The sequence below is a fragment of the Panthera tigris genome, chromosome A3 (assembly GCF_018350195.1).
Source record: "Panthera tigris isolate Pti1 chromosome A3, P.tigris_Pti1_mat1.1, whole genome shotgun sequence".
NCBI lineage: Eukaryota > Metazoa > Chordata > Mammalia > Carnivora > Felidae > Panthera > Panthera tigris.
Genome location: NC_056662.1, coordinates 34,252,444 through 34,270,952, shown reverse-complemented (window position 1 = coordinate 34,270,952; position 18,509 = coordinate 34,252,444). Strand labels below are relative to the sequence as shown.

The following is an 18,509-nucleotide window of genomic DNA, read 5'->3' as shown; positions in this document are numbered from 1 at the left end:
AAGGTCTAAGAGAATTCCCAGTTTTTGATGAATCAGGTTCTACATCAGAAACAGCTAGTGGTGGTGCTGGCAGGTCCCTTCACTGGATCTTCCTTCTCTTCTCTTTCCCAATTTCATTTTGTAGACTATAATTTCTTTTTCTTTAAAAAAAAAAGGCCCCTTCTCTGTGGCTCCTTTTCTCATTCTCTTCACCTAAAAGGCCTCAACTATTTGGTCATTCAAAGCCATCAGGATTTGGCCATTCAAAGCCATTGTTGGGGGGGGGGGCGGTGATAGGGACAATGACTCTCTGAGTAGGAACAAAGCTGAATTTGGGAAAGATGAATAGGATAAAAGCCATTGTGGTTAGTGTCATCCCTTTCTCCTACTGAGAACGTTGGCAAACCATGGAGACAGATCCATGCTGGGAAGAAGGGGCCTGCAGCAACTAGCTAGTGAGTGGGTCTCAATTTCTTCAGCTCTAACAAATGAGAAGATCAGAGTACAAGACGTTCAAAGCCTCCATGGCTTAATAATTTTCATGATCTATCAGTTTTTTTCAAGGGCTCAAATTCCCCTTCTTCCCTTTCTCTCTCTCCCTCTTCCTTTCTTTTTTCCCCAAACACTCACATATTGAAAACCTACTACACACTAAGCTAGATCTTGGGAACACAGAAGTGACTAAGCTGTTGTTTCTGACTTTAAGTAGCTCACAAATCCAAGGTAGGGTGTCAGAGACACTAACAGATAATTACAGTGTGATAAATGATGGAGAAAATATGCATGGGGTTCACCAAAGAGCAGAGAAGGAAACTCCATTATTCATGGAAATCATGAGATGGAGGGGGAGATGGATGAGCTGTATTTAAGCTGAATCCCCAAGGAGGCTTCAAAGTTCTCCTGGTGGACAAACTGGAGAAGGGAAGTCTAGCAAGACACACGATTCTGCAAGCACCAAACTTAAAATTATAAAGGTAGAAAGAATCACAAGTAGTTAGGAACTACTGGAGCAGAATTGTGCAAGGGTCCAAGAGGTGAGTTACCAGCACATGAGAGGAGGGGCTATGTTTGTTTTGTCACTAATCTATCCCCAGTGTCCACTGAAGTGCTTGCTACATGCTAGGCCTTCATTAAATATTTGTTCACTAAGTGAATGAATGAATGAATGAATGAAATAATCAGGAAATTTATTTTTTTTAGGTAACAGGCAATGCAAAAGATTTCAAGGAGTGCCTGGGTGGCTCAGTTGGTTAAGCAACTGACTGTTGATTTGGGCTCAGGTTATGATCTCACGGTTTGTGAAACTGAGCCCTGCATCGTGCTCTGTGTTGATGGTGTAGAGCCTGCTTGGGATTCTCTCTCTCCCTCTCTCTCTCTGCCCCTCCCCAACACACTCTCTCTCCCTCCATCTCTCAAAACAAATAAATAAACTTAAAAAAAAAAAAAGAAAAAGATTTCAGGCATGATCAAGTTTAGAGTTTTTTAAAAAGATCATTCTTATGCAGGGGGGCATGTATATAGTTGGAGAGCAAATAGAGGGTTCAAGGAAAGTAGGTAGAAGGTGCCTACAGAAGAGAAGGGTCAAGAATTTGAACAACATAGCAGGGGGAAGAGGGAGACAAGGCAGAGATGTGAGAGCTAGTTAGGAAATTTGGAGAGCCTGCAAGTTATTTGGATGGTAGGCAAGCATCTGGTGTGGATGAAGGTAGGAAAATTTCTAGGGAAACCCAGGTCATATCCTCAAAATGAGTGAACTAGATTCTCTATGACATTCATAGCTGCAGAGGTTCCCTGAAAAATCTAAAATAACAGCCATTCAAGGCTGATGTTCAGTTACAGAGCATATTTTTGGAAAGCTCATTATTCTGTAATTTCAAAATGCAATCATTTAACATACAGGCATCCTCGATTAAACATTTTTTTCATATGTGAATTAGTGTTTAAAATACCAATGGGCACAACCAGTTTGGTAAAGTGCCATTATCTATCAAAGCTGAACATATGAAGATTTGTGATCAGCAATACCTATCTCACAGACAGGCAAGTTTGTAACAACACTATTTGTAATAGCCTTAAGCTGGAAACTGAATGTCCATCAACTGTAGAATAGATTATGGTATACTATAATTATGGTATACTATTTAGGAAAGAGAATGAACTAAGCTATAACCATATGTAAAAATTATAGTAGGATATCATATATCTAATTTGAATAATAGAAGTCAGACCAGAAAGAAGACATGTTTCCAGATTCCATTTAAAGATTTTAAAGATAGGTAAAACTCATCTGTAAAGTTGGAGGTCAAAATAGGGGTGTGTTAGTACAATAGACACCGGGGTGTTCATGATGCCATTTCTTGATATGGGTGTGATTTACCTGGGCGTGTTCTCTTTTCAAAAATCTTTCAAGGGGTGCCTGGGTGGCTCAGTTGGTTAAGCGACTGACTGCAGCTCAGGTCATGTTCTCATGGTTCGTGAGTTCGAGCCCCACGTTGGGCTCTGTGCAGACAGCTCAGGGCCTGAAGCCTGCTTCAGATTCTGTGCCTCCCTCTCTCTGACCCTCCTCCCCGCTCACACTCTGTCTCTCCCTCTCAAAAATAAATAAATATTTAAAAATATTTTTAAAAATCTTTCAAGTTATACAGTTATAATTGGTGCTGTTTTCTGTGTATATTATATTTCAATCAAAAGTTAAAAAAAACAATGGGTGCCTGGGTGGTTCAGTCAGTTAAGCGTCTCACTCTTGACTTCGGCTTAGGTCATGATCTCACGGTTCATGGGTTCGAGCCCTGTGTCAGGCTCTGTGCTGACAATGCAGAGTCTGCTTGGTTCTATCTCCCTCTCTCTGTCTCTCCCCTGCCTATGAGCACACGCGCCCTCCCTCTCCCTCTCTCGAAATGAATAAACAAACTTAAAAAAAAGTTTAAAAAACAATTTGGCTGAGTTCCTGCTAATAGGATGGCTAACCAAGAAAAACAAATTTGTTTATTTTGTTTTTCCTATTTATAAATGCTTAAGAGAATTTAGTGTGTGCAGAATTAAGGATTGAAAGCAAAGGCATCTGCCAATCCTTGCGCAGAGAAATGAACACAGAATTTCCCCTGCACAGCTCTGCCATTAGCCATCTCATTCTTTTTTTTAATGTTTATTTATTTTGAGAAAGAGAGAGACAGAGTGTGAGTGGGTGAAGTGTAGAGGGAGAGGGAGTCATAGAATCTGAAGCTAGCTCCAGGCTCCAAGCTGTCAGCACAGAGCCCCACGCGCGGCTCATACTCACAGACCATGAGATCATGACCTGAGCCAAAGTCGGACGCTCAACTGACTGAGCCACCCAGGCACCCCAGCCATCTCATTCTTATAACCCACTGAATCCTTACTGTTTGCACCCACTGCATCTTAACACACTGGAGCAATGCCTGGGTTGGAATTTGCCAAACTAGGTAGTGGTTCAACAATATGTCCACCGAGGGGGTTTATCAGAGTGTCCAACTATTTAGGACTGAATATCAGAGCCTGGATCTCCAATCCTGTTTCTCAGGGTGATACGTTATGTCACTGATGTATTGCACTGGACAAAGACTGGAGATAAGACTTGGGGAGGTAATGGAGGGTGTGAGCTTCCAGGGACACAGCCATGGAAAGGGACCAGAACCCAGAGGGAAGACGTGGTGTCTTTGCACACTGGGATTCCTCTTCACTAATCATGAATCAGATTTCACTCCTTGTTGAGTTTCTCTCAATGAAGAGTCATCTCCCAACAGTTACACACTGAATAACTGAGACCTGAAGGTAAACACTAGCATATGGGAATCCTGTGAACCCCAGCCGTTGGCTTAGAGCAATTTGTTTTACTACCTTCAGAATGCTGTTTAGACCGTAGGACTGCAGGAGGTAGTATACACAACTAGAAGTCTCTTCCTGTGTAGCCCTCACCTCAAAGAAAAACAGAAGGGCTAGAATTGGGCAGGTAGAAAACAATTATTTCGTCTTCAAGCTACTTGACCAGTGGAAGAATTTTCATTGATCCGATAAATTGGTTAGTATGCTCAAAACGTTATTTTGGGGGCTGATATAAACAATCTGTCTTTCACAGTTCATGTTAACCTTACCAGTTAGATCTTCAAAGAAATGCACTAAATGGTACTGAAAAAAGCTTGAGAGTTCAGATCATCTTTACTTCCAGATGCTGACATCTGTGTCCTTTGTCACTGAGAAAGTAAAGGCAATCAGAAAATGTCTTCAATTCTCTCCACAGCATGTACCCTTTACTAGCATCCTAACCAATATGCTCTACTTTTTCTTCTCGTATTGATTAAATGTCCTTGCTCCTGTCTAAGCCTAGCCACTCTATTTCTGAACTAGGACAGGGTTAGCACACTTTTTAAATAAAGAACCAGATAGTAAATATTTAAGGCTTTGTGGTCTGTATGGTCTATGTCATAACTACTCAAATTTGTCTCGCAAAAGCAGCCATAGACAATATGTGAACAAATGGAGGTTGCAGTGTTCCAATAAAACTTTATATAAACAGGTGGTAGACCAGACATGCCCCCAGGGTTTAGTTTAGTGAGATCTGCACTAGATCCTACTGCTTTCTACTCAAGGACTTGCTCCAGCAATTCTCCTTATCTCCTAAATTGGCACCTTGTTTTCTCTCTATGGGACCATTCCAATTAGCATATATGTACATTGTTACTTCTCCCATCTGAAAAATCATCTCTGGACCTCACTTCTCATTTCTCTGCTGTCTTTCACATCAAAACTTCTCAAAAGAGCTTTTGGCTTCTTTTTTTCTCTTTACCAATATTCCCCAGAGCCCACTTCAATAGGCTTTTGACTACACCACTCCACCAAAGTTATTCTAATCAAGGACATGAATGACCTCCATGTCACTAAATGTAATGGTCATTTCTTGGTCTTCATCTTGGGCAGCATTTGACCTTGTTGTTGATACTTTATTCTCCCTGAAACATTTTCTTCCCCTGGCTTCTGACAACACACACCACCTTATTGCCTTCTCACTGGCTACTCCTTCTCAGCTTCTTTTTCTGATTCTTTCTTAGCACAGTTTCTTCATGTTGGAGTATCAATGACTCAGGCTTTGGGCATCCTCTCTATCTATAGTCACTTCCTGGCTGATCTCATCCAATCTCATTAAATATTATCTATAACTTGATGACTTCCAAATTGATGTATTAGATTTGGCACTTAACTCCAGGCTTGTATATCCAACTCAACATATCCACTTGGGTGTCTAATAATTATCTCAATCTGAACATAATCAAAACTGAACCCTTGCTATATACCCCCAAATGTATGCTCTACTTTAAATTTTCCCTATGACATAAGTGGTTATTTCCATCCTTCCTGTTTCTTGGGCCAAAACTCTAACGTCATCCTTGATTCTTCTTTTCTTACATGCAACATACAATTTATAAGCTTATGTTCTCAATTTTTCTCCATATATATATATATATATACATACATACAGACTTCCTTTATATATATATATATATATATATATATATATATATATACCCCTTCTCATCTTTTACATAGCTCTACTTTAGTCTAAGTCACCAACAACTCACTGCAAATATTTTAGTAGTTTCTTCACTGGTCTTCCCTGCTTCCATTATAGCCTTTCCCCATATGGTCCATTATTGACTAAAAGGTTAAGTCAGGTCATGTTCATCCTCTGCTCAAAACCCTCCAATGGCTTCCATCTTCCTCACAATAAAAACTAAAGTCGTTCAGAAGCCCACACTATAACACAAGGAATGAACTTGTTTCCTTAGCTGGTTTCCTTTGCTGATACCTCCAACTCTGCCACAAGTCATGTAGCTGTGAGTGGAGAACTATTAGAAGTTAATGGTAGAAGAGTAAAAAGGATGGGTGGTGATATTCACTTCCACTCTGTGGTTCCAGGGAGTGGTCAGGGCATCCCAGGGAAGGGGGGGGTACTGAAGTACAGGAGTTCCTGAGGATAGCAAATGTGGATGTGGCCATTGGTCCTTACGGGAGTAGGAGATTCAGGGAGAAGTATTTGACCCAGAGGGCAAACGTGAAACCACCTATCCCTGGCATTAAAGGGAAGTGCCCCTCTAGGGAGCAGGGAAAGCTGATCCTTAGAGTACAGAGTGGTTGGCAAATCAAACTGCATAACAAAAAGTATGACTGAGATATGCAGGAGACACCATGTTTTTAGTCCAACTGTGGAGAAAAAAAGAAAGACAGTGTTCACCCCACTTTTTTAAAAGAGTCACTTGTCTTAAAGGATAAATAAAAGGTTCAAATTCAGGTAATTTATGTAAGAAAGAAAGCATGCAAATCTGGAATAATATATTTAGGAAAGTTCAAGTCCTACTTCTAATTATTTTTTTAAATTGATCCAAGAGATTTCTCAGAAATCTGTGATATTGCTGTAACTGAGCAACTTCCTTCAAATTTTTTTGCCTTCTCTGTGCACCCCATAAAGAAATAGCTTCCTTCTCCCACCCTCATACCCTCTCCTCCTACTTTATTCTTCTACACAGATCTCCATCTGACCTACAATATGTTTATTTCATAACTGTGATTTATCTGTTTATTTCTCCCAGAATGTTGGCTCTGAGCATTCTAGAATGCTGTATCCATAACACTGGAATTGTGGTTGGCACAGAGAAGGCAACTGACAAGTATGTGTTGAATGAATGGATGAGCCAGAATCTCTTTGTAAATAATTTCTTCTGGAGATATTTGAGTTTCAAAGAAGCTCCGGTTTCTGTCAGACATTCTACATAATGAGAGAGGCTGTCTCCTTTGGTGTTGACACTACACAAAGCATCATGTACAATGGCCTCAGAAATTAAATAAAAGGTGTGATGTTATGAGACAATTCTGACAATTAGAAGGGGGGAAAGTAAATTTTCAGAGTAAAATGGTGTTTGCAAATCTTAACATTCCAGCGAGCAATTTCAGTGGGGAAAAAAAATACCCTAAAGGGAAGGCAAGGGAGGCAAAACATTCTGTAGCCTCATTAATTATACCAGGAACATCAAGTTGCTGCTGGAAAAAATGTCTACAGATGCAGTCCTGATGGAGAATATTACAGTGTTCAGAAATCAAAATCCCTAAAGAAAATTAGTGGGAAGGAATGCACAGAGAGAAGGAAATTGAATATGTTTTAAACCTAACTGCACAAAGGTTTAATACAGTATAAGATATGTAGATTGACTTGTAATATAAAATCTATATTCATTCTTAGTAAAAGCCTCCCTGGAAGTCACTGCCATTTTTTGAATGTTTTTGAGAGTTCATGAATCTCGTGAATTGGTTATTTTTTAAAGTGAATATGGTTGCATTTAAGGAACGATATTTCGAAAATATTTTGCAGGTAGTTAATATTTAATTATCTGTATTCATTCATCCAACCATCCAACCAACCATCCGTCTACATTCTGAGAAATGAAGTATATACAACTCACAGATTACCAGCAGTACACCAGAATAAGAACTCATGGTAGGCAAATTAATGCTGTCATGCAGTGTTTCACAGAACTGAAGTCTCTCCAAATTGTCTAAGTTATACTACAGAAGCAAATGGGTGACTTGGTTCTTAAAGAGAGAAAATAGATTAGGTCTGTAACACGGTTTTGGAGAGTAGTTTCTAAAAACCTCAGACTGTTAAAAGTGGTTGGCACTTCATTCATTCCATTATAAGAAATGAAGTCGATGTTTTTGTAAATGTTGGAAATAAGCCTCTACCATAATCACTAAAGAATAGAGGTCAGGCCATTACTTCTGGTGTAGTTCAGGGAACTGTCAGACCACTGAGGGTTAAAAATTTATAAATCACAATGATGACTGGCTTGACAGAACCTCATAGTTGTGGTCCTTGACATGAGAAGTTCTGTAAGAGCACAGATATGACATACAAACTTAAAAGTATTTTTTGACTCATAATCTTAAGTCTTGAAGGAAATGTATGAAGGGTAAGAATCATCACTAGTATCCTATAAACTATAAACATGAAAAAAGAAAGTTCTTTCAATATTTTCATTTTAGCGCTCTTTTCATGGCAACTGGACTATTCGAGAGAAAGCATCAAAGTTGAGTCCAGGGTTCCCAGAAGTTCACAGCTTCCTGTTTGATAGAGCTTGCTTATATTATAGTTGTTTCTGTATGTATCTGAAAGTCCTGCTATGTTAGTGAATTAGCAACTCCTTAATGGAGAGGCCCTTTCTAATTTGCCATTCTAGTGCATAACTGAATAATTGTTATTTATTGGTATTATTTGAAATTTTTATTTTAAAATCGTTTCCTTCCTTAATTGAGCAGCTACTATGTGCATGGTGGTGAGCTAGGTGCTACTCAGCATAAAAGAGGTTAAAAAGGTGCTAAGGATGGTTGGAAAAGAGATGGGGCTGGAAGTGACATGGGATGAGGCTAAGAGAGAATGAGTTGGGATAAGGTGTTTAGGTACAATAGAAAGTTGTTTCACCTGTATTTTCTTCTGCAAAGAAATTGTATCAAATGCCTCATTCTTAATGAAAAATCTCCATAATTCTTAGTAGATGCCATTATTTGGAAGTGTTTGAATTACACCTCCACTTGGCAGCTGAATTATTTTTAGATGTAATTTTAACACATGTTAAATATGACAAAAACCCAGTCTTTTGCAGGCATCAGTACAATATCGTAAGGGTTCAGAGTGAGGTGACAAGCATCAGAAGTTTCTATCCACCATACCTTGGCCACTTCTTCTTGGAAAGCCACGAGATTCAAATGGGAGATGTTAACTAAGTCAGGCCCGTACACCACCGTTATCATGCGATGCTCCAAGCGTCCGATGTTCCCCACATCCAAAAGTTCACGTAATTTGGGGTCCTGGATAATAAACGTTGAAAAAAGTTAGTCTATAGCTAGAGATTCCAACATGGTAGCATAGTGCCAAAAGTGTTACACCTACAATGTCTTCAAAACAAAACTTCCTTTTATTAGTACTAGAAAATGGTGTGATTGAAGTCCCTAAGCCCATGATGGACTAGAGAGGTGAAGTAGCTTGCCAAAAGTTTGTGGAAAGAGAATTTCTGACTCAAGACTTATGGTGTTCATGTCATTATATGAAGAGAAATGAATCAGAGAAAGACAAACACTGTATGATATCACTCACGTGCATAATCTAAAAAAAGCAGAATTCATAGAAACAGAGAATAGAGTGGTAGCTACCAGGGGCAAGGGTATGTGGAAAATGGAGAGATTTTGTTTAAAGAGTACAAACTTCCAGATTCAAGATGTAGATGTTTTAAGGACCTAATGTACAGCATGGTGATTATAGGTAATAATATTGCTGGAAAGATGCTAATAGAGTAGATCTCAAGTGTTCTCACCAGAAAAAAAGAATGGAAATTATGTGGTATGATGGAGGTGTTTGCTAACTTTATGGTGACAATCGTATTGCAATATATACTTGTACCAAATCATCATGTTGTACATCTTAAGCTTACACAATGTTACCTGGTAATTATATCTCAATAAACCTGAAAAAACAAAAAGACTTATGGTCCTTGGTCAATGGCTCTTTCTCATACATCATTTAGTAGCAGCATATTTTTATGTGCCATAATTCTCCCTTAATTTCCTCCAATCATCCCATGACTCACATATTGAAATACAAAATCTCATCTCTCTCTTCAGTTAATGACACATTAAGACGAAGAAGATGATTCTTATGGAATCAAAACATGATAATGCTGTCTTGAGTTGAGGCAGAAACATGGCTGAGAATCACAGTTGTGGACCCTCTCCAACACTGAGTTCATTGTAAAGAAATAGGCTGTTAGCAAGATGGTGGCACCTGCCATGAATATGTTCATTTCAATTCTATCCTCAGAATGTACTGGGATTTGGACATAGAGAACTTTTGCTGTCTTTTCAGAGCAAGTTTGATTCTCTGGGACACCGTAAGTGTGGATCCCTTGGCAATCTAGTCATGATGGGAAATGGAGGTTTCTAAAACCTCCTGAATTCAGAGTAAGACCTAAAATAAAACTCATTCATCGTGGCTGAATTTATTTTCGTCTCATATGAGATGAGAGATCCATGCAGAAAATTAATCAATCCAATCACTTAGCAAACTGCAGCCAGCTTCAAAGCAAGGAATAAAATTGTATTCTTATTTATTTAGCAAAATGCTGGACCAACAAGGCCTGGTTATTCTGACCTCCTTTCTAAGGTTTTAATTTATAGCATCCTTACAAAGAAAAAATGGGCTTAAAAAAAAAGAAAGAAAATAAAATCTTTCCAGCTAAATAATTTGATTTGGTGCCATTAATTATGTCTTAAAAGGTATTAAACGTTTCTCCTCTGTTTGGCTGTGTAAAAAGGAACATTTTCAGGTAAGTTATGAAGAGAGAAAAATCCATTTCAAAGATGTGCCTAATATAATTAAAAACTCAACTCCACTAACAAGTTGAGAACTTATCAAGTACATCAGGCCTCCGAGAAAGATCAAATGCTATTACAAGAACATCAGTTTGCATGCCCTAGAAAAGGAGAAAACTAGAGTAAGGATTTTATTAAGTAAACAATAACAAAAAAGGAAATTTTTAGCATTCTGGCATTAATGAAAGATTGAAGGAAAATTGTCAGGAAGAATGGATTTTTTTTGTGAAGGCTAATATAGAATGATTCTATCTATTCTGTGAAATGAATTACATCATGATTTTTGAAAATTTTTATTTATTTTTTTAATTTAAGTGTAATTAGCATACAGTGTTATATTAGTTTTGGGTGTACAATATAATGAAGAAACAATTCTGTACATTTCTCAGTGCTCATCACGATAAATGTATTTTTTGTCTTATTCACCTTTTTCACCCATACCTTGACTACCTCCCCTCTGGCTACCACCAGTTCATTCTCTGGTTTAAGAGTCTGTTTTGTTTGTTTGTTTGTCACTTTTTTTGCTCTGTTCATTTGCATCATAGTTTTTGAAAACTGCTTAGGCAAAGTTAGAAAAGAAAATGATCAGTCCTTTTAATTTTGTGTGTGTGTACTTGGAAGAGAAAGATAATTCTCAGAAACCATCTGAGACTTGTAATTATAAATCACAAGTTTTGAATCAATGAATACAGAGTCTATCTGCGATATTGTGATTTATAGGAAAAATAGATTTGGTATTCAGATGATGAAAATATATTTCTCATAAGTATTTTGTCTTAGTCTGAGGGTCTGGCTCACAGTCCTTAAAACCCAAGCATTTTCTGTTCAGTCTGCACTACTTTACCACTTGATTCTCAGTCCTTTTGCTCATTTATTAAATAGTAACTGATCAAAGAGTGCCACCTCTGAGAACTATAGAGACAAGAAGTGGGGATCAGGATGTTCACCTGAGTTGTCCTTGAGCTATAGGAATGCAAGGCAAGTAGAGAGCACCCAGCAGAGGTGCCAGAATAGAAGATAATTCTGGAGGGGTATGTGGTGACTCATTGTTATGCATCCGGCTCTTGATCTCAGCTCATGTCATGATCACATGGTTTGTGAGATGGAGCCCCACATCAGGCTCCATGCTGACAGCATGGAGCCCGCTTGGTATTCTTTCTTCCCCTCACCTGCTCGTGCTCTCTCTCTCTCTCTCTCTCAAAATAAATCAATTAAAGTTAAAAGAAAACAAACTTGTTAAAAAAAAGAAAATAATTCTGGAAAAGGACAATATTGTTAGGTACAGTCAACAAGAATTTATAAGATGATCCGCTCTTTGTGGTGTCTCTGGAAAAGTTATCTCACTAATGGCTATTAATATATAATTAAAAAAATAATTGACATTTATGTAATTAAAAATGTGGAATAAAGTATTTAGAGGTAATGTCTGGATTTGGGAGGATGAGAAAGGCTAGCAAAATGAAGATGTTATGATTGAATCTGATAAGAAGATATCTGAGAAACCATCCTATAAGTCTCTCTACATCTGAGATGGTTGTACAATAACTAATAAAGAGTATTGAACATGAACTGCAGGCACAGTAATATATGGGAAATATTCCTTCAATATTTAAAATTATGTAATCTGGAAGTAAAGAGAAATTGTTTAAAGTATATATATAATAAGCAAGGTTCTTACTAATGTCTTTTTGGTGATGGAGTATACCAATTTTTAAACTATATTTTACTGTGTTTGCTACCATTAATAATTTTATTTGTTTTTACAACTATGTCTTTCCTTTATCAGCATCAAACTTGGGTTATGTTAGAACTCTCTCCCTTAAGAAATGACTTTAGGGGCGCCTGGGTGGCTCAGTAGGTTAAGCGGCCGACTTCGGCTCAGGTCATGATCTCCTACTCCGTGAGTTCGAGCCCCGCGTCGGGCTCTGTGCTGACAGCTCAGAGCCTGGAGCCTGTTTCAGATTCTGTGTCTCCCTCTCTCTGACCCTCCCCCGTTCATGCTCTGTCTCTCTCTGTCTCAAAAATAAATAAATGTTAAAAAAAAAAATTAAAAAATTAAAAAAAAAAAGAAATGACTTTACTTTTCTTTTTACCTATACTCTGAGTTTTCTCAATTTGAACACAATATCCCAAGCTGATATGGTAGCTTCAAACCTCGGTTTCATTATTGAGCATGTTGACATCTGAGGGATATACTGAATAAGATATTTGTCCTTTCAAGTACCAAAAATTGCCCTCAGCTGTTTACAGCAGAAGAGACCCTCAGAGAATTATCTGGAAGGGGGATTTATCTGGAAGGGTAAACAGCAAAGTGCCATTTGGAAAACTGTACAGGTAGAAAGAGTTTAATGGAAATAGATGTCCAAAAAACGGCTGCTTCTGGGGTACATCAGTCTCAGGTCTGGGAACATGAGTGGCTGCATTTCAAAAACGAATGAATAAAATTAAAACAGGAATAATAAATGCCTAGATACAATTTGCATGAAAAACACCCCCTTGTAAAAACCTATTCTACAAAGGATTTTATGCCTGAGGTTTTTCTTATTGATTGAACCTCCTGACCAGTTTTCAGAGAAGTACTTAGCTACTCAGATTACTACCAGACTCAAACATATTTCTGGACCCCTGCAGTTGATACATATTACTTGAAATTTTTATAAAGAAAGCAAGCTATCTTTACAATTCTGTAAACAAGTTCATGGTCTCTGTTGAAGCATACTAAAGAATATAGCTCACAAAAAAATAAGAGGAGCGATGAACTTGGAATTTCATATTTTCACTAAGTTGACACTCAAGGACTGCTTTCTGCAGAGAATATCCTAGATATGTCTCCACAGTTCGAATTAACCAGAACAGCTAAGAATCCTGGCAGCTATAATTTAACTGCACTGTGAAAGGTAAGTCTTAGATCACTTCCATTTCCCTAAGAGTTACAAAATGGAGACTGTCTCACTGAATAAGTTCACTTTCTTTCAATCGTTAAGATTCATGATTAAATTACTTCATGTCTGTCGCTTACTCAACTTAATAATTCTCCTTCCAGGTAATAGACCACTGAAGAAAGTAAAGGCCATTCTATATCTGAGACACAAGGACTCCATTACAGCACGTGTTAGTGTAATTATATCTTTAAAATTTTTTAAATTAATGGAAGGGATAAACACCAGCCACAGGATGATTTTTCAAAGAGGTAAATGCCAGTTTCAACTTTCATTCCTTAATATGACTTTTAAAGAAAAGCTGTCTTATTTGTACCTTTGATATCTACAAAATAAAATACCTTTTAAAGACCTGTACATTTCATTTTTGACACCAGAAACATTTTGGTACTGAAAATATACCTTACTCACCCCCATGAACTAGATCTTTACTGGATTTTAAGTTTATGGAGTAATTTGTATATTAGGTTAATTTTATTCTCGGTACTTAATGCAACATTTTCAACCTGAATTGCAGTTATATGGATATAACTGTAATCCATCATTTATGTAAATGATCAGGGAAAAATCTTTCCCTTAACACTCAATACAATAGTCAAAAATAAACATGACAGATTCCTTGTTATACTCAAGTGACCTTAGTACAACCAAGCTTTGTAGGTATAAAGCTACCTCTTCTTTGAAAGCAGAGCAAACTCTTTTTTGTTCAAATTTTGTTGTAAAAGAAAGATATTAACTTATATCCAGGATGGTTCTTCATCGAGTTCCTGAATTTAACATTTGCCTCTCAAAAAAAAAAAAAAAAAGACTAACAAATTCCCTTGGAATCAATACTTATCGTCACACCTTTCATTTTAAAAGTTTCTCTCTCCTAGATATTTGCAAATGACATATCCGATAAAGGGCTAGTATGCAAAATGTATAAAGAACTTATAAAACTCAACATCCCCAAAATGAATAATCCAATTAAAAATGGGCTGAAGACATGAATAGACATTTTTCCAAATAAGACATACAGATGGCCAACAGATATGTGAAAAGATGCTCAATATCACTCATCATCAGGGAAATGCAAATCAAAATTACAATGAGATATCACCCCACAACTGTCAGAATGGCTAAAGTCAACAACAAAAGGAGCAACAGGTGTTGGTGAGGATGTGGAGAAAGGGGAATCCTTTTGCACTGTCAGTAGGATGCAAACTGGTGCAGTCACTCTGAGAAACAGTATGGAGTTTCCTCAAAAAGTTAAGAATAGAACTACTCTGTGATCTGGCAGTCGCACTACTTGGTATTTATCCAAAGAATAAAAAAAATACTAATTCAAAGGGATACACTCACCCCAATGTTTATAGTAGTATTATCTACAACAGCCAAAGTATGGAAACAGCCACTTGGCTGAAATGTCACTCAGCCATAGAAGAAGAATGAAATTTTGCCGTTTGCAACGACATGGATGGAGCTAGAAACTATAATGCTAAGTGAAATAAGTCAGTCAGAAAAAGACAAATAGCATATGATTTCACTCATTTGTGAATTTAAGAAACAATACAAGAAAAAGGAGAAAAAAAGAGAGGCAAATTAAGAAATAGGCATTGAACTAAATAAAACTGATGGTTGTCAGAAGGGAGGGAGTAGGGGGATGAACTAAACAGGTGATGGGGATTAAGGAGGACAGTTGTGATGAGCACCCTATGATGTACGGAAGTGTTGAATCACTATATTGTAAACCTGAAACTACTATTACATTGTGTGTTAACTAAATGGATTTTAAATAAAAAACTTAAAAAAATAAAATAAAAGTTTCTCCCTCCTTTTAATGAACGTGATGAGGAATGTCATGCTCATTAGGATGTAGCTCAGGCAGCTGACACAGCCAGCAAGCCTTTTTAGATAAAGCACTACCCACTTGCATGGACAACTCTGAAATACAGTGCTGTGAACATTCTCCTATGCAGGAGGAAGACTTGGAGGATGTGGTTTATGCTTTTCTTCCTGCAAGTGAAAGGTGAGGGGGGCTTGAATGTTTTTCAGCTATTCCTTTAGATGGAGGGAGCAAGAGGAGAGCAGACGTACTATGACAAAGAAAAGTGACTATGGGCAAATACTAGAAAGAAAAAAGAGCAGGTAGAATACTGTCCTTCATATTTCACATCGGTATTATCATAACAAGATCATTTACGTTTGTTTTGGACAGAGTAGTGATGAATGTATAAAGACATTCTCCACTCCACTCATGGGGAGCCTCAGTGTACAAGTGAATCTACTAATGGAAAAAGAATATAGTTGGCTTGCCTAGGCACCTCCATCCAAAATAAAATAGCTTGAAGATGCCAGGCATGAACTGCGCTAAAATTAACATGCTTTTCAAATCTAAAAAGAAAAAAATAGTTTGGAAAAATGTAAAGGCAACCATCTTGTAAAATATTCCCCTTGAATATGGACATATCCATGCAGCTAAAAATTTGGTCGTCCTTGGGAATAGCCACAGAGAAAACAAAAATAAAATTCAAGGAGAATGTCCAAATAGCATTCTAGTGACGAATTAAAAAATTTAACTGTTTGATGTTTTTCTCCTTTCCTTACAAGCTCAGAGTGTAGTTTCCTGTATTTTCAAAAGCTAGAAGGAAAAGAAAGAGAAAGAGGATGCTGGAGGCATTTCAGGTGGCTGACACTCAGAAGTAGTAGAAAAAAGGAATTAAAATGAAATGCCTGGATTCCTGGGAACAAGTGAGTTAGTCCCAGAATGTGGAGATGTTCAATGGACATTATCCAAAGCTGGACCAATGTGTCTGTTTTGAGAAGTTGCATTATCTGAGCTGGGTTGGATCATAGAATGTTTGGCTTGGATAACAGAATGTTTGTCTAATAGACAAACTTGGCTTGGCTAATACAATGTTCATCTTGATGCTCCAGAAGCAGACCTGAGTCAAAGATCTGGGGGCAAGTAGGTTAATTTGGAGGTAATAACAAGAAAGGCCATGAGGAAGTGGGAAAGTAAGACAGGAACAGAGAAAGCCAATGAATGATGTGTTAATGACAGGTTTTACCACTTTGAACAACTGAGACTCAATTCATCCAGGGTCACTCCAAGGGACTGTGAAGAACACACCTGAGAATGTTCCCCAAGGAGCCTGGAAACCAGAGCATTGATCTGTTCAATCTCATCTATCATTGGTGGGGGGTATCTCCTGGGGGGCTCTCTTGCATTATGGCCAGAAATTCCGCATCCTCAGGACTATATGGGAACCCTGCAGGCCACCCCCATGGGCCAGTGGAATACAAATGCCCTGAAAATGTCCGTTACAGTGTTGAAGTAATGACTAAGAAATAAGAAAATGTTACCCTGATACTGATGAATCTCCATGTATTCTATGGGATCTACTTTTGAAGAAATTTCTGCAGGGCAAATAGATAAATTCTTATCTATTCAATTCTCTAATAAAAATAATACATGTAATGACAATAGGTTTTTAAAATTAGTAACTTAGGTATGTGTCAAGCAGCACTCTCACTGTTCTATATTGCCCCCTTTGTTTAATCAACAAATTAACACTGAGAAGTAACTATGTTGTTGTTGTTGTTTTTTCCCCTCAATTTGCAAATGAGAATTCTGAGGTTTAGAGGAGTAATTTGCCCAGTTTTATAAAATAGGGGGAAGGGAGATTTGACTCCAAGTACATCTGATTGTAAAGTCTAAGCTGCCTCCATATCATATTGTGCTAACGGGGGTAGCCAATTGGATGGGGTTTCTATAAAAATAGTGCAAATAGTTCAACTAGCAGAAAAAACTTAAATTTAAATGAATCAGCTTCTATTCAAATCATCTCCTGTAGTGATATTTTAGACAGCTCGTAAAAATACAAAATAAACCAAATGTGAAATTAAAATAGGAAAGAAACAGGGTCTAATGACACCACTTGTCTTCCTGGGGAAGAGTGGAAGCTGAACGGCCAGATTTAATCATCATTTGTACCATCATCCTTACTGAAAGTAAAAGTGCATGAAATACATAGCAGGGTTTTTTTTTTTTTTTTAAGTCACTGGGAAAAAGTAGTTAGCTTCTGCCTCCAAATCTAGTCAGTATTTGTCAAACTTCAAAATTCGAAAGTATAGAGAGCTTGTCACTCATGTTTCAAACTATCCCCCAGCTTTCTCTGACACATGCAAGCATTGAACCACTACGAAATTCATAGGTGCAGCCACTCTCACTCCGGTACATAAAGGTCCACAAGCCCCTGTGGGTTGTGCTGTGTGCAAACCAGGCACTTGGACATCATTGTTTCCTTCTTATTTAACCCTCTCACTGAGATGGTGAAATGCGTTTCCTTTTCCTTCAACTTTTGGGGAGGGAGTTGGTGCTTCTAGATAAGTCTTAATATCGCTGTGCCCAAATTTGGGAAGAATAAAGAGACTTCTTTGTTGAAAGAATGCAGGTATATTTACTAAGTTCTCCCTGGTCTGTGCATCCTTTATAGGTGAGATTTTTTTTTCTTCCTATTTTGTTGTGATGTCTACTTCCTCACATGGTATTTGATATATGGTACCCTCTAGATGGTACCGAAGGGGCTTCTGGAAGTTAAAATCAAGTATATCAGAAAAGAAGGCCCAATAATTCCTTAATAAGGACAAATACAAACAACATTCCCTTTGCAGTTTCTGGAAAATCCAAGTATACCCATCCTAAAGACTTTTGGCACTTGGAAGGAGACTGTAGAAATTTTGTCCTACCTGTCTGGAGTTTTGGTTCCACCAATTAAAAGGAATGAGACCTCGTGAGGTTTCCTTAACCTTTCTATGCCTCAGTTACTTCATCGGTGGGATAAGGATACTAATAGTGTCCTCTTAAAAAGTTTGTTACGGGAGGGGCACCTGGGTGACTCAGTTGGCTGAACGTCCAACTTGGGCTCAGGTCATGAGCTCAGGTTTGTTGGTTTGAGCCCCACGTTGGTTCCGTGCTCACAGCTCAAAGCCTGGAACCTACTTTGGATTGTGTGTCGCCCTCTCTCTCTGCCCCTCCCCTGCTCGTACTGTCTGTCTCTTTCTTTCAAAAATAAATAATAAACATGAAAAAAATTTTAAAGTTTGTTATGGGAACAAATGATTAATTATAAGTTAAGTGCTCTGGGCAACACATAACAAGCTGTGATTACTTGAAAAAATATA

General features: G+C 37.9%; 1 protein-coding gene across 1 annotated transcript in view; it reads right to left on the bottom strand.

The window, feature by feature from the left end:
* Positions 1 to 18,509, bottom strand: part of PLCB1 (phospholipase C beta 1) — a 694,981-nt gene that overhangs the window by 233,514 nt on the left and 442,958 nt on the right. Inside the window, exon 4 of the mRNA XM_042980903.1 lies at positions 8,710 to 8,847. Within this exon, the coding sequence (XP_042836837.1) occupies positions 8,710 to 8,847 (138 nt within the window). The remainder of the gene's footprint in view (positions 1 to 8,709; positions 8,848 to 18,509) is intronic.